At 40.8% G+C, this 15329-nt stretch overlaps 1 protein-coding gene across 7 annotated transcripts in view; it reads left to right on the top strand.

The window, feature by feature from the left end:
* The first annotated feature begins 15023 nt into the window (after positions 1-15023).
* MELK (maternal embryonic leucine zipper kinase) overlaps positions 15024-15329 on the top strand; it is a 68441-nt gene continuing 68135 nt past the window's right edge. For 4 of the 7 annotated variants that reach the window (XM_054584980.1, XM_054584977.1, XM_054584978.1 and 1 more), the window contains exon 1: positions 15024-15081. In XM_054584980.1, the coding sequence (XP_054440955.1) occupies positions 15024-15081 (58 nt within the window). The remainder of the gene's footprint in view (positions 15082-15329) is intronic. The other 3 variants (XM_054584979.1, XM_054584981.1, XM_054584976.1) reach the window with 1 other exon arrangement.

Raw genomic sequence — 15329 nt, 5'->3', positions numbered from 1 at the left:
TTCCCAGCAGAATGTCAGTAGAGCTCAGGAGGAAGTAAAAGTAACCATGGCACAACAGCCGTGTTTTGAGTAACTTTTTAAATAGACATATAAAAGACTAAAACCCAATCCAAATTATATAAAAGCAAACCACAGATGCCTAGGACACATTTTGATTCCTAGAATTATGGTGTAGTGGTAGAAACAGATTGGGTTCTGGAGTTAGAAGTCCTGGTTTAGAGCTCTGGTTTTTCCACTTAAAAGTTATGGGATCTCGGATGAGTCATTTGGCCTCTCTAAACTTTAGTTTACTCATTCCTGAAACCTGTAACAATTTAGAGGCTAGAGGATTTTTGCAAATATTATGTTGATATGGGCTGTATTTTATTCATAACACACTATAATTATGACTTATTATTGATAAAAAAAAGAGATATTTATTTTCTGAGCAACATCCACCTCACCCCAACCAATATTTAATGATGTTTATAATACATTATCAATTTTATATTTATAATTTATTAGTTTTTATATTTTTATGGTAGAACTTTTAAACATACACAAAAGTAGAAAGAATAATGTAATTTGATACTTCTCAAGCTTTAGTGTTCCTATGATTCACCTGGGGAGCTTGTTAAACTGAAGATTCTGACTCAGTAGGTCTGGGGTGGGGCCTGAGACTCTGGATTTCTAAAGAAAGGTTTTCCTGTGAAACTCATGCTGCTGGTTTGCTGACCAAAATACCATGTACAGGAGTGGGCAAAGGTAGGTTTACAATTGTGAGTATGTGAAACACAGAGTTTATTCTTGTATTTCTGTATATTATTGTATTGTATTATATTGTTATGAACAACAGCAAAACTACTTTTGCCCACTTCTGCATTTGTGTTGCTATAACAAAATACCATAGATTGGGTGGCTTAAGCAACGGACATTTATTTCATTTATTTCTCATAGTTCAGGAAGCTGGGCAGTCTGAGATCAGGGTGCCAACATGGCCAACTTTTGTTGAAGGCCCTCTTCCTGATTTGCAGATAGCTGTCTTATTTCTGTACTTTCCAGGGCTGAGGGAAGAAGGTCTGGTGTCTCCTCCTTTTCTCTTAAGGGCACTAATCCCATCACAGCAGCTTCCCCCTATGATTTCATCTAAACTTAATTACCTCACCGAGTCCCACCTTCTGATACCATCAATTGGAGGTTAGGGCTTTAACATAAGAAATGTTGGGGAGACAAAACACACAGTCCCTAATACAAGGGCATAATGAACTTTCAAGTACTATTACTCCACTTCAACAATTATTAACTCATGGCCAATTTTGTTTCCACCTTCACCTCATCCATCTTCCTCTTTCCTCACCCTTCCTGCTGGATTATTTTGAAGTAAATCTCAGACATCCTATCATTATACCTATATTTCAGTATGTATCTCTTTTATATTTAATCTTAGCCAAAAGGCCAGGAAGTGATCAATATGTATCTCTTTTAAAATGGAATTAAAGTAATTCCCTTAAAAAACTACAATCACAAGACCAACACCACCACCCCAAAAATGTAACAGTGATTCCTTAATATCATTCAATATTCAATATTTAGTCAGCATTCACATTTCCCTAATGCTTTTTTATTGTGATATGTTACTCTTTCAGCCCTTTCTTTTCCTTACTTATTTTTATTTTTATCTTTTTAAAGAAATTAAGGTGTTTGTCCTATAGAGATTTCTATATTTCCATATCCTGGTTTTGCTGCTTACATCCTCATGAGGTTGTTGAACATGTCTCTTTCTTTCCTGTATTTCCTATAAATTGGTAGTTGGATCCAGAGCTTTAACTGGATTCAGGTTTGATTTTTTGGGCAGCTTCAAAGGTGGTGCTGTGCACTTTAGCAGGAGGTACATAAGGTTTGGTTGTCTTTCTGTCCATAAACTTCTGAAAGGAGTGCCCTTCCAAACAATGGAACCCATGGCTGCAGTATACTGCCACCAGGTGGTGACAGCACGCATAGCCACAGGTTCCAAGAGAAACTGAGATCACAGCCGAGTGGGACTTGTTTTCCTCATTGAACTGACATTAAATCACCATGATCCTTAAATATCAAAACTACCTTTAAAAAAACTAATCTTATATCTTTGTACTGTGTTTATGGCACATAAAAATAGCTACAATTTATGCAGCCCAAGAACCTTATATCCATCATCTCATTTAATTTTCAAAACATCCAGGAATATTAAAATCATGGTGTCCTTGGTAAAACAGTGGTGAGGCTTGGGTATAATGTCTACATTTATTATCTCAACCATTTCTGTACCTCATTACTTTCCTTTTTGGTCTGTGTAAGAGTCACCCGTACTTGCCGTCCTCTCCCTCCCCCAGCTTACAGCTGTGATTTCCACCCCCTGCTCTCTCCCATTCTCTGGCCCGTTCTCTTCCCATTCCTCCCTGGGGAAACTGGCTTTGCTGGATTCTGTCTCAGGCCTGCCTTATGTGCTGCCTTCCAGTGGCTTCCAACCGAATTTAGCCAACTTTATTCTTCATGCTTCTTTTCTACTTTGCTGTGTTTTGGAGTGCTACTTCCCTCAACTACAACTTCTGCTTCAGGTGGACCCTTTCTGTGGCTTTTCACCCAACTTCAGTTAATACAATTTCTCCTCTTGTCCTTTGGGCCTCAGGGTCTTAATAGTTTCCTACTATTCTATTTCCTGGATGTCTCAACTTCCCCTTTAGTTTTCTACCTCACCTACCTCACTGAGTAGTATCTTCATTAAGATGTCTCTTTAAAAATGTCAGCTGAGCCCTGTCTGGTGTGGATCAGTTTGTGCCGGCCTGCGAACCAAAGGGTTGCCCAGTCAGGGCACATGCCTGGGTTGTAGGGCACGCGCCTGGGTTGCTTGGGAGGCAACCACACATTGATGTTTCTTTCCCTCTCTTTCTCCCTCCATTCCCCTTTCTAAAAATAAATAAATAAAATCTTTAAAAAAAATAAAAATGCCAGCTGAGGGTTTCCTGCTGGGATTCTCTGAGATGCTTTGTTCACTTTCTCAGCTTTCATTTTCTCCTCAGTCCACCTCAGCGAGGCAAGCGCCCTAGCACTTCGCTGAGAGGTTACCACAGTTGCCACCTTTCTTAGCCAATGGTTAATTCTCTGTTCTTGCCTTACTTTTAATTTAACAGCAGCTTTTGGCGCACTGCATGAGCACTTCCTCCCCAGGCTTCCCAGTCACCTGTGATTGTCCATGTACCTTCTTAGCCACTCTTTCTCTTCCTGACCACATCGTGGTGGCATGTCCCAGTGTTCAATTCACAAACCTCTTCTCCACCTCCACTCTCTTATTATTCATTTCATCTACTCTTCGAGATTAAATACCACTTCTACACAGATGACTCCCAGTCTGTCTCTGGTATTAATCTATCTCCAGAATTCCAGAATTCCATATCTACCTGCCTACTTGCCAATGCAAAATTAATGAGTGTCAAATAAAATTTTTTTATTTTTGAAATTTATTGATTTGAGAGAGAGAAACATCGATTTGCTGTTCTGCTTATTTATGCATTCATTGGTTGATTCTTGTGTGTGCCCTGACTGGCGGTTGACCCCATAACCTTGGCATATCAGGAAGACACTCTAACCAACTGAGCTACCTGGCCAGGGCTCAAATAGAATTCTTGATTCCAGACTTCCTCCCACCTCCACTCCTATATACAGCCATCTCAGTTGACAGCATCGCCACTTGCCCAGTTGCTCAGCTCAAAAACCTTGGCATTATCCTTGACTCCTCCCTTTTCCTCACTCCCCCCCGCAATCCAAACCATCAGCAAATTTTGTGAGTTCTTCCTTCAAAAATATGTCCAGCATCCCAATAACTTTTCACCATCCACTACTGTTACCCAAATCTAAGCCACCACCAGCCACTTGGACAGCAATAGCTTTCTTGACTGGTCTTACTGCTTAAACCCTTCCGTTTTCTAGCCAGTTCTCCACATAGATGCCTTCTGGTCTTTTAAAACTGTAAGTCAGGCCATGTCATTCCCCAAGTGCGACTTCATGTCACATCTGGAATGAAATTTGCAGTGAGTGCTTCCATGAGCTGCAGGGCTCTATGCGATCCGGGGTCTCCCACCTCTCTGCCTGTCACATATTCTGCTCTTGCTCTCTTCTCTCCAGCCACACAGGCCCACTTTAAACATGCTGAGCTTGGGCCTGTGCGGAGTCTGTCTCTGTGGTTCCCTTGGTGTGGAATGTTCTTTTCCCACGCTCTCTATTTTTTACCCTTCACACCTCGGCTCTCTTGTTATGTTCTCAGAGGGGCCTTTCCAAACCACCTTATCTAACTCCCTCCCCACATCACTTTCTATCTCCTGTCTATACTTAGTTTTCTTAAGTGTCAAGGTTTGAAATGAAATCACTTTTGTTTATGTGTTTGTTCTGTGCCTTGCCCACTTGTGAGAGCAGAGACTTGTTGGTGCCAGTAAACATTTGTTGAGTGAGTTGATGAGTGAGTGGTGTTACTTTCATTTCGGTCTCTACACACAGAAAGCACTTGGTACAAGTTTGCTCAGTGGAGAGCCCTAGAATCCAGGCTCTGATTTTGAAAATTCCAGGGCCAGTGCAGGCCCCTTGGGGCTTTGGGGATGGAAGGTGTATGAACTCACTGGGATTCCCTGAGGGCTCTGTACGCCCTTGTGCAGGGCTTAGTGATAACATGGCTGTGGGGTTGGAGGTTTCTGAGGACTGTCAGAAAGCCTCCTTACTGCTGCCATGGCCATTTCTTTGGCTGAGCCCTCCTCTATGTTCTCCATTTCAATTCTATGCACAGTCCAGAGTCCTCTGCCAGCCTTGCTATGAGGGAGGCAGAGCAAAGAAAGCTTTGCTGTGATGAACTCATGGCAAGGAGGGGTCCGCAATAGGTGTCACAGGAGGCAAGAGGACCGAGTGCAAAAGAGAGGCCAGGCAGCCAGGCCCAAAGGTGCCTGATCAGCAGCCCAATGTACTGGACTGAACTTTTCTGACCTGAGGCCTGAGGCCTTGCCTTAATCTAGAAATAGTCCTCTGAGTGAACAGGTTGGGCCTTTCATGTTCCAACACAGCTTCAGGGATTCTGGGAATCCTGGCTGGCATGGATAGCTTCTGAACTGACAGTTAAAGTGGTTTCAAGATTGGTTTGTAGCCAAGAAAGGTAGTCTGTAGGCTCCAGTTACTGTAGGAAATGACCTTCCTGATGACCTTTTCTTCTGATGGTCATGGCTCTCTGGTACACACTGTATTGCAGCTGAGTTGAAGCTGGGAGACTATGTAGGATCGCTTTTTTCCTGGCAAATGTGGATGTTCATTCATTCATATGTCATTAAAGATGTATTGAGTTGTTATGTGTGCTGGAATACAGTTTTTTGAGATGTTTAACAATAGTCCTTTGTCCATGTAGTTTACCACTCTCCCCTCAACTCACCCCTTTATTCCATCCTTTATTCAAGGTGCTGCCTTTTTTGTTGTCTATGTTCCTAGGGAAGGGGTGTAAAAGAGATGTAAGAAAAATCAAAGAGGCTTTTTTGCTTTGGTATCCAAAATGTATATTCTTCCATGATTAGAGAAGACTCCAAGAATATATAAATTCTCTATGAGAGAGAGAGGGTCTTCTCAAAACCCACTCTCAAACAAAAAAGAGGTTTCCCTGGGGCTGCGAGAAAGAAAAGACAAAGGGGAAAATAATGGGACTTGGTGGAATATAGAGGGACAAGCCTGCCTTCTAGGCAGAGCCCCAAGAGGCCACACTGAAGCTTGGGGATTTCTTTACTCCAAGGAAGGAGCAGCCTGATTCCCACGCTCTTGGATACGGCACAGAGGAGAAGAGTGCTTCTAGGCCAGAAGGGCCCTGGCTGTCAGGAATGAGAGAAATAGGGGTGGCAACTGACATGGGCGGATGACCAAAGGCTAGATGCCCACCTCCATCATCTTAAGGGCGGGGGGGGGCAGAATTATGGGGCAGATTCCAAAAGACAGATTAAGTTTCTGTTCCTTTGGAAGAATGGTAATTCAAATTCAAAATTAAGCTGTTTACACACACACACACACACACACACACACACTTCAAAAAAAAGTTTTTGAGTTTCCACTGGGTACTAGGCTGGGATCAGCTACACAGACATCACAGTCTCTGGCCAGGCCTGGAACATTCTGATGCTGGAACAGAGTGGCTTTTTGGGCTTTCTCCTTTTCCCAGTCAGCATACTTTTCAACTCCAGCCTGCCATACAAGGCCCTTCACAATGGGCCCCCTCCTTAATTGCTTTCTTTAAAAAAAGATTTTATTTATTTATTTTTAGAGAGAGGGAAAGGAAGGGAGGAAGAGAGGAAGAGAAACATCAATGTGTGAGACATACATCGATCGATTCCCTCTCACATGCTCCCACTGGGGACCTGGCCCACAACCCAGACATGTATCCCAACTGGGAATCAAACCAGCGACCTTTCAGTTTGAAGGCCAGCACTCAGTCCACTGAACCACACCAGCCAGGGCTGCTTTTTTTTCTTGCCACATGGAGTCTTCGGTGCTCCACCCCAAATGCCTTACTCCCAGGAGACTTGTGTTTTCTTGCATCTGTGCTCCTGCCCACATAGCTTTCACTGTCTATGAAATTTTCTTCCTTTCCCCCACCTCCCAACATCATTACAAAATATTTCAATCCCCTGGTCATAAATAATTGCTTCTCTCTTGCAGCTCGAACCATATGGCTGCATTCATTTTTATCTAGTACTTCTTGTTTGGTCCATTATTAAGAGAGAGTTGTTTATGGATCTGCCTCTCCTGTCTTTGAGTTACCTTGGGCAGAACCACATCTCTTTTCTCCCTTTCCCTGGCACTACCCTGAGGGTCTGGCATAGGGTAGATACTGGTGACTGATGAAAGGATGAACAGCACAAATTACCCTGTGGGAGAGGGGCGGGCATTTAGTTGTAGAGATGATGGATGTTAAGTGCACATTAATAGTTCAAAAAATTGTAATGGGTCTTATTACTGTTGCTAATGGCATTATTATTGGTAGAGATGTTACATCCCAAATGGCCTGACCCACCCAGTTAGTGAGTCATGAAACAGGGAGTAGCAGAATTACAATCCAACCTCCTTATTGTCCATATGAGGAAAGAGGTCCACAGAGTCCTGACTCTTTTCACTGAGTTGTTCTCTTGTGGTATAATTATGCTCCTTAATTTAGTACTATTTAAACTCTTTTGAATGTGTACATTCAAAATAATTTTGAAAAACTTTAAATAGACATCTAAATTTTTTCATCATAATTTTGAATGGTCAGAAGGGATGTAATTTATGGATTATTGTAAATACAGGGGTGGGTAAAAGTAGACTTACAGTTGCAATACAAATGAATAATACAATAAATAATAATATAAGAAAAAACTTTTTATGTACTCAAAACTGTAAACCTACTTTTCTCCACCCCTGTATATTTTTTAAAAAATTGTATTGTAAACATCTCAAAGTAAAGCTATAACATCACTCTTTTAAAGATATCCAGTGGATGGGAAATACTGAAGTGATTTGACACCTACCATCATTCATTTAAAAAAATACATAAACAAAAATACACAAACTGTTTTTAAACACTTGCTCATTTTCTTTCTTTTTCCTTCTTACTCATATTTTACTCCTAAGAATATTATCTTAATACAATTTTTTAGCTTGATAAATCTTTTATACAGCACCCTATTGTACTTCGCTGCGATAAAAGTGCATATATACACTACATAGCTTCACAGATAGGCAGAACACAGGATTTTTAGGGCAGTGAAACTACATGATATTATAATGGTGGTTATATGCCATCATACATTTGTCTAAAACTCTCAAATGTACATGGTGTTTGGGTGATATGTCAATGTAGGTTCATTAGTTGTAACATATGTAACACTCTGGTGGGGATATTAATTTTGGGAGTGGCTATGCACGTGTGGGAGCAGAGTGGTTAGAACTCTCTGTACCTGACTCTCAAATTTGCCCTGAACCTAAAACTCTTCTAAGAAAAAGCCTATTTTAAAAAATACGTATGTAAATTATACTTAATGTTTTTCTTTCCTGTGGCTATGTTTTTTATTTTTTTTTCTCCTGGATCAAGTTATTACAATTGTAACTTACATAGCAATGAAGACCACGTAATGGCCAAACTGTAAAGTGTATTAGAAAGACTTCAATTACGATGCTGGATTAGTGTTTCTGATACCTTTGATTATCTAACGGACAATTTGGTCTCTTGAGTTTTTTTTTCCCTCGTGACACCACATTTTGGTAAGATTTGGCGGGGAGTACTAAAATGAGAACCATGACTACTGGTTCTGCTAGCGACTTCTCTGCAGATCAATTTTAGGAAACAACGTAAGAAAGTTGAACTAAGTATAAACTCTGTGTCTACGCCACCTAGAGAATCTCAACATGCCCTCAGGGAGCGACGTACTCCAGTTTGAAGACCATGGACTTATATCACCTCTCACCTGCCCCAAGGGTCACTTCATCATCCACCTTGCCAGCACTTCCCGCTTCCGGCCCCAGAAGGAACGGTTGTCACCGCCTTCGGGAGACCCACCTCGCCCCGCCCCTTCCTGTCCGAGAGGTTTGATTCTCTTGGCGGGCGGAAGCGACTTGAACAGCAGAATCCAAAAGGCTCAGAGGGACTCTCCACACTCGCGGCTTCGCCCACGACCTTAGGTGGGCACCTTTGTCCCTGTGCCCGGCCGCGCTCTGTCCGGCTCTCCGCCCCTCAGGTCAGTGTCTCCAGCTGGTGTCCCGGCAGTACTTGGTGCGGGGGAACGGCGGCGCGAGCCCAGCTTGCTCCTGGCTGAGAATCTTACTGGAGCCCCACCTTACCGATCCACCTAACTTATTGAAATATTTAGTCTTTCCGACGCCCCCGGTTTTCTTCTCTGTAAGTGGGGATAATGATCGAACTTACCGCAGGGTTATCGGTAAGGTCAGTATGCAGGCAAAGCGTTTACCACCCAGCAACTCGACAAATGTGGATTCCCATTCCTCATTTTCCATGACACTGTCACCGCGAAGGAAATTCAAAGAAGAGCCCCGAGTTATTTCTGTTTATGCAACTCAGTTTACTAGGGCAGTCCAGTAAAAAAGGAAATGTGTTATGTGTTATCATCCCCTTTTCAGAGTCCAACTCCTTCCTCCCTCTTTCCCAAAATAATGGCTTGAGAGGCTCACGCTAAAAGGGGAATATGCACCGAATACCCTAGCAGTAAAAGGAGCAGCTCCCTCCAAGAAACCTGTGGGAAGAAGGGACACTCCCAGAGGAGGGCATCGCAAGAGAGTGATCAGACCTCTAGCACCTGGGATGAGTAATTGTTCTTGAGTTTCACCTTTGGTATTTTTCATTAGTAGTGGAATGGGGGAAGGTGAAGGAGGAGCTGTATCAGAGGTGCTTGGAGTTTTGCTCAGAGGCCAGTGTTCCTAAATTTTTTGTCCTCATTTTGGTTTCTCTTAACTATGTTGTATGGGAGAAATCAGAAATGCCCTTACTGCAGCTTAATGGGTTTGTTTCACCGGTATACCTGTCCTTCCTGTGTATCTACTTTGGATCAGTGAGATGAGCCAATCAATCCCTTAATGCCTTTAGGAATGAATGCCTCTTTGCTGGTGCTCCCAGAAGCCTCTGCAAGGGTGCAGGACAGAATGTTAATTAAATGTATTACAAGGCACATAATAAGCCATTCTGTATTATACTTCTTGTTTGAAATACCTCCAGCATCAGTGTCTTACCAAGCTCACTAGATAAGGTAAATGTATTATACAGCAATGAATAGCGTAGCCTAAATAACGCCATGTTAATAAGAAAATCTGTTGCTATCCTATAAAATTTAATGATAAACCTCCTCCCATTACCTAAGCAATTCCTGTTTCCTCAGAGAAATTCCAGACCCCAATTATATATGCCCCCAATTCTTCTATTTAGTCACACTCCAAAGGACATTTAGGTGTCTTATTAGTGTCTAGTTTCCTTCATTATCTACAGTTGAGGGGCTGCCTTTCTCTTTTAGCAAGTCCAATCACAAGTCTTTTCTGTGTTTAATATTTCCAAACTCTACAGGATAAACAGGGCACTTAGAAATATTTAGAACCAGCCCTAACCAGTGTGGCTTAGTGGGTTAGGTGTTGGCCTGAAAAGCAGAGGGTCACCAGTTCGATTCCTGGTCAGGGCACATGTGTGGGTTGCCGCCCAGGTCCCCGGTTGGGGGCATATGAGAGGCAACTGATCCATAGACATTTCTCTCCCTCTCTTTCTCCCTCCCCTCCCTGCTCTCCAAAAATAAATAAATAAAATCTTTTAAAAAATTTAGAACAGCGTAAATAAAATGAAGGAAAGAAAAAGAGAACATACACAAGTTCCGTCTTGCATTGGTGCAAATTGATCTTTGCTAGTTGACCAGAGGCCATGACCTGGAAGTTTAAAACTCATTTTGGAGAAATCTGTCAAGAAGTAAATTATGAAACTCATCAGGGGAAGTGAATTCCAACATCATACAAATTGCTTTCTCTGTGTGGCTAGTCGAAATAACCCAGTTCTTGTATGGAGTTTAGACATGTGTGGTGGTGGCAATTAGGATTCTTGTATTTCCTAAGGGCTGCTTCATTCCCTTTGTCCATTGTCATCTTATGGTTTTTAAACTTTGAAATGTCTTTCTGTGTTTCTTTTTTAGCCCCTGTGATCCGAATATGCCAAAACTGCATTAGTTGGGGCTTTGCTCTCTAATGAACCTGGTAGCCCACTTTTTAAAACAAGATGTTATTTATTCATTTTTAGAGAGAGGGGAAGGGATGGAGAAAAAGAGGGGGAGAAACATTGATTGGTTGCCCCTCGCAGGCGCCCCAACTGAGGATGTGGCCGGCAACCCAGGCATGTGCCCTGACCGGGAGTCAAATTGATGACCTTTCTGTTTGAGGGATGATGCCCAACCCACTGAGCCATATCAGTTAGTGATAGATCACTTAAAAAAAAAAGATTTTATTTATTTATTACAGGGGAAGGGAAGAAAAAGGAGGAGAGAAACATTGATGTGCACGAGAAATATCGATCAGTTGCCTCTTGCAGACCCCCGAATGGGGACTTGGCCAGCAACCCAGGCGTGTGCCCTGATTGGGAATTGAACCAGTGGTCTTTTGGTTCACAGGCTGGTGCTCAATCCACTGAATCACACCAGTCATTGCTAGATCACTTTTATAGCAGTCAACTTTCAAAACAGATTTATAGCCTGACATCCTCCCATTTCCAATCTCCTGTTCTTTCTCTTCTCCATCATCAGGATTCCAAACATTTCTTAGCCTTGTGTAGACCTTTATACCTTTACGGCTGTTATTGCCTGTTTTGAAATTTCTTAGTCCTTTGATTCCTGTGCCTTTTTGGGGGCGGGGGGTGAGTTGTGATTCTACTTCATTCCTGTATTTGCTGCACTGACAAACGCCCTTTCAAAGATTTCTGAATTAGTACTGCTGTTAAAGGATATTTCTAATCCTGTCCCTTATGTGCCCATTGAGAATAGATATGTCCTTTGTGATGTCTCCTTGCCTAGAATAAAATGATACATGGAATCAGAGTGTTTTTGGCATTTTAAAATAATATTTTATTTATTTTAAAAAATATTTTATTGAACTTATTGGGATGATATTGGTTAATAAAATTATATAGGTTTCAAGTGTACAATTCTATAATACATTATCTGTATATTGTATTGAGTGTTTACCACCCAATGTCAAGCTTCCTTCTGTCACCATTTATCCTTCCCTTTACCCTCTTCTACCTCCTCCAACCTCCCCAAAAAGGACATGTTAGTGTATGTGCTGCTGAAGTGAGTGCCTAAAAGGGTATTTTAAAGATATCTCTTGTGGCCCTGGTTGGTGTGGCTCAGTTTGTTGGAGTGTCATCCTGTACACCAAAATGTTGGGGGGTTCAATTCCTGGTCAGGGCAAAAGAAAAAAATATCTTTTGTTGCCCTTGAGCTTTTGATAATTTCATTTGTTTTCTCCACCTCAATTAAGATGGTCCATCCTCACTTACAGACCTTGCTGATTACTCTTTCTTTTCTTTTATAAACTCACTAAATCCTGAGGTAGAACTCACTCTCTAGGTCTTCCAATGTCAGGACCATTATTAAGGCTTAGTAATGTGCTGGTCACTCAGCTCTGGATGAGACGGGATGAAGAACAGAGAACTTGAAGGTAGTGAACATGGTGTTGGTCATCCATCAATCCCAGAGCTCTCAGCGTGCTTGTGAGTACTCTAGAAGGGAGACAATCTGGCTCTAGAAATGAGCACCAGCACCAGATTTCTACTGAGAAGTAGTGATCAAGATGTAGTAACTCTGCCCTTTCCAGGTAGAACTTTGCTTCTCAGGTGCCAGTTGGCTACACCTGTACCCAACCTTTCAAATTGTAGAGAGAATGGGGTCCTAGGATCCTGAACCCTGTGCTGCCATAGCTAGAACACTGTTAGGTCACTGAGGGAGATTTGTACACAGGAGACAGGCCTGGCAAAGTAGGAGTTCATCACTAGCTGGGCCTTGGCCTCAAACCCCTTTGTGAACTTGAGAGCCCTAGTGTGCTGTGTTGCTCTGTATAGAAGATTCTCTGTGCCTGACTCAGTGAACTCCATTTCCCTGGGCCCCTCTGATTCCTGCTTGGCTATCTAAGCGGTATAGGGGCATTTCTTCCCAACGTTGAAATGTTAAATTTTGCCTTGCTACATTAATTAGCCTCTAGGAAGAAGAGCCCGTTAGAGAAACCCTTTCTATGTAGGTTCACCTTTCAACCCATGTCTACCTATAAAGCAAGCTCCAATTAGTAGCACCTACTCAAGTCCTGGGACTTGACCTATATATGGGTACTTTTAGAAAATGTATTTAGAAATCTACTTCTCTGACATTTTCTTTTACTAGTTTTACTTTTTTCTTCCTTGGCTTATATGAAACTATATTCTTTTAATTCTTTTCTAACTTCTTTCTCTGCCTCTTTGTTTTACTGCTTCTAGCTGGTATGGGTGAGACCTCAGCTGTCTACATTTCAGATTTGTCTTTCTTAAGTCTTTATACTAACTGTAATTGACTTTGTGTATGGTGTGAGATGGCGATGATCCAGTTTTTCTTTTTCTTTTTCTCCCATATGGCTAACCAATTGCCCCAGTTCTAAATCTATACTTCCATTTTCTGGTACCTCTAAAAGCAGTTTTAGTTCAGTACATGTCAATTTTTCCTTCTCCAGGATCTTTGCACCTAAATTCCTTCTTTCTAAAATGCTCTTCCTTTTATTCTTTTTGGGCCAACAACTCTGGTTAAGATTGACCAACCAAAGACCAGTAAGAACGCAAACTGTAGAAAAAAAGAATAGGTGTTTTTAGTTTGCTGCTGCAAGAGAAACCATACTCCCTAGGACCTTGGGGTGTCTCAGAAAGAATGAGTTGAAAGGCACTCATAGGATTTGGGCTTATGTTGGGTGATCTTAAGAAGGAATTAGGGAAGCAGGAACCAGTTTTGGAATGACTGCTATCAAAGAGCAGGGGCATTTCTGCCTTTGGGTATCTTAGAATGACATAGAGCTGAGGATATTGTTGATGAGAAAGCAGCAGTAAGTCAAATAAAGGATCATTCTCATTTTAACAGCTTTGTATAAGACAGTTGTTTACATGGTCTTGTCCAGGTCCTGTTGGAAACGTAGTTCAAGTTTTGGTAGGACTATCCAGTCTGATTACCAGCCAGGCTGATAGCATCACTTTTTCTCACTTTTTATCCTTTGAATTAGGTCTTGGCTTAAATATTACCTTCTCAGTGACTCATTCTAGCCACTGTTGCTTATTTCTTTCCCTGTAATTATTTAATTTTATTTTGTCTGATGATTTGCCGTTTGTCTACTAGAATGCAAGATCTATGAGGGCAGGAACCACATTTTGTGTCTTTTCCATTAAAGCTTTAGTGCCAGGTGTGGGTCTGGCACATCATAGCTGCTCAGTAAACACATATGTATGAATAAATGAATGAATAAAAGAAAATTCACTTTAATAGTCTGACGAGTCTGCTAGTCTGCAGTTAAAGTCAGCTAAAAGCATATCCTCTGCAAGTAAGACAAAGCTGGTATGAGTGTGACGCACATAACAGGGCCCTTCGTAACCCTATGGCTTTTTGTAATTCTACTTAATTATAAAACTCGGGAAGACAGAATAAAATAAGATCTACCTAAGACTTTTACAATGAATTTTTATATATTATTTGAGATATGCTTTAGAGTATATGATATATATGCTAGAGTATATGTAACATATGTGAAACATAATAATCAAATATGTATTATAGGTATCTTAAAGTTATATATTATTGGAGTGTTAATTTGCATTTCTCTGATGAGCAATGAAGTTGAGCATTTTTTCCCATGTTTTTATTGGTCATTTGTGTTTCTTTGTGAAATGCTTTTGTATTTTTTAATATAATCTTTATTATATTTTTTTCACTTACCATTTAGTCCCCTTATAATTCCCTGCTTTTGTATTTTATTTGCTTATTTTTGTTTTGTTGCCTTTTTCTGTATGTTGGCTTGGAATCTATTTTGGATAAAACTCATTTGTTATGTGTTGCAAATATTTTCTTACATTTATTATTATTATTTTTATGCTGTCTTTGGATGTGCAGAAGTCCTTAATTTTAACATTGTTTAATGTATTTTTTATACTTAGCACTTTAAAAGACCCTCTTCTATCTTGAAATCATGACTGTTTTTTATTAAATGCTTTAAATGTTTACCTTTCATACTTAGATCTCTACTTGATCAGGAATTGATTTTTATGTATGGTGTGAGATAGGAATCCAGCGGGGTTTTTTTTATGTGGCTAATCGGTTTTTCCAGTATAATACATATGCTCAAGACTTATTTATATTTGCAGTTACAAGAGTGGAGGACATAGTCTCATAACAGTTCCTTTCTTGATCTTGATCTTGTACTATTTCTGTCTTACAGGTTTATTTTTTTGTAATTTTAAGTAAAATTCTGGAAGGACTATGAAGGATTATGATGAACTTCTCAAATACTATGAATTATATGAAACTATTGGGACAGGTAATTATTATTTTTTTTCTTGGGGAGATAGGCTAGATCAAGTGTTTGAGGGGATAGTGTATTTGGGCAGTCACAAGCTTTCTGGGCTAAACTACATAGTTTTAAAATTCTTCAACCTATTTAATAAGAAAAAAGTGGAGCAAGAGAGAGACGAATAGTCGGGGAGGCGTTATGAGTCATTTTATTTAGAATAAACATCATTGGGCAGTTCTGAGCCAAGGAGTGATCTGGCCTTTCTTTTTAGGGAT

Source organism: Pteronotus mesoamericanus, unplaced genomic scaffold (genome assembly GCF_021234165.1).
Source record: "Pteronotus mesoamericanus isolate MK-2021 breed Mesoamerican mustached bat unplaced genomic scaffold, CSHL_Meso_final contig_78, whole genome shotgun sequence".
Lineage (NCBI taxonomy): Eukaryota > Metazoa > Chordata > Mammalia > Chiroptera > Mormoopidae > Pteronotus > Pteronotus mesoamericanus.
The sequence above is the reverse complement of the archived record's forward strand: the minus strand, read 5'-3'. Positions and strand labels throughout refer to the sequence as shown.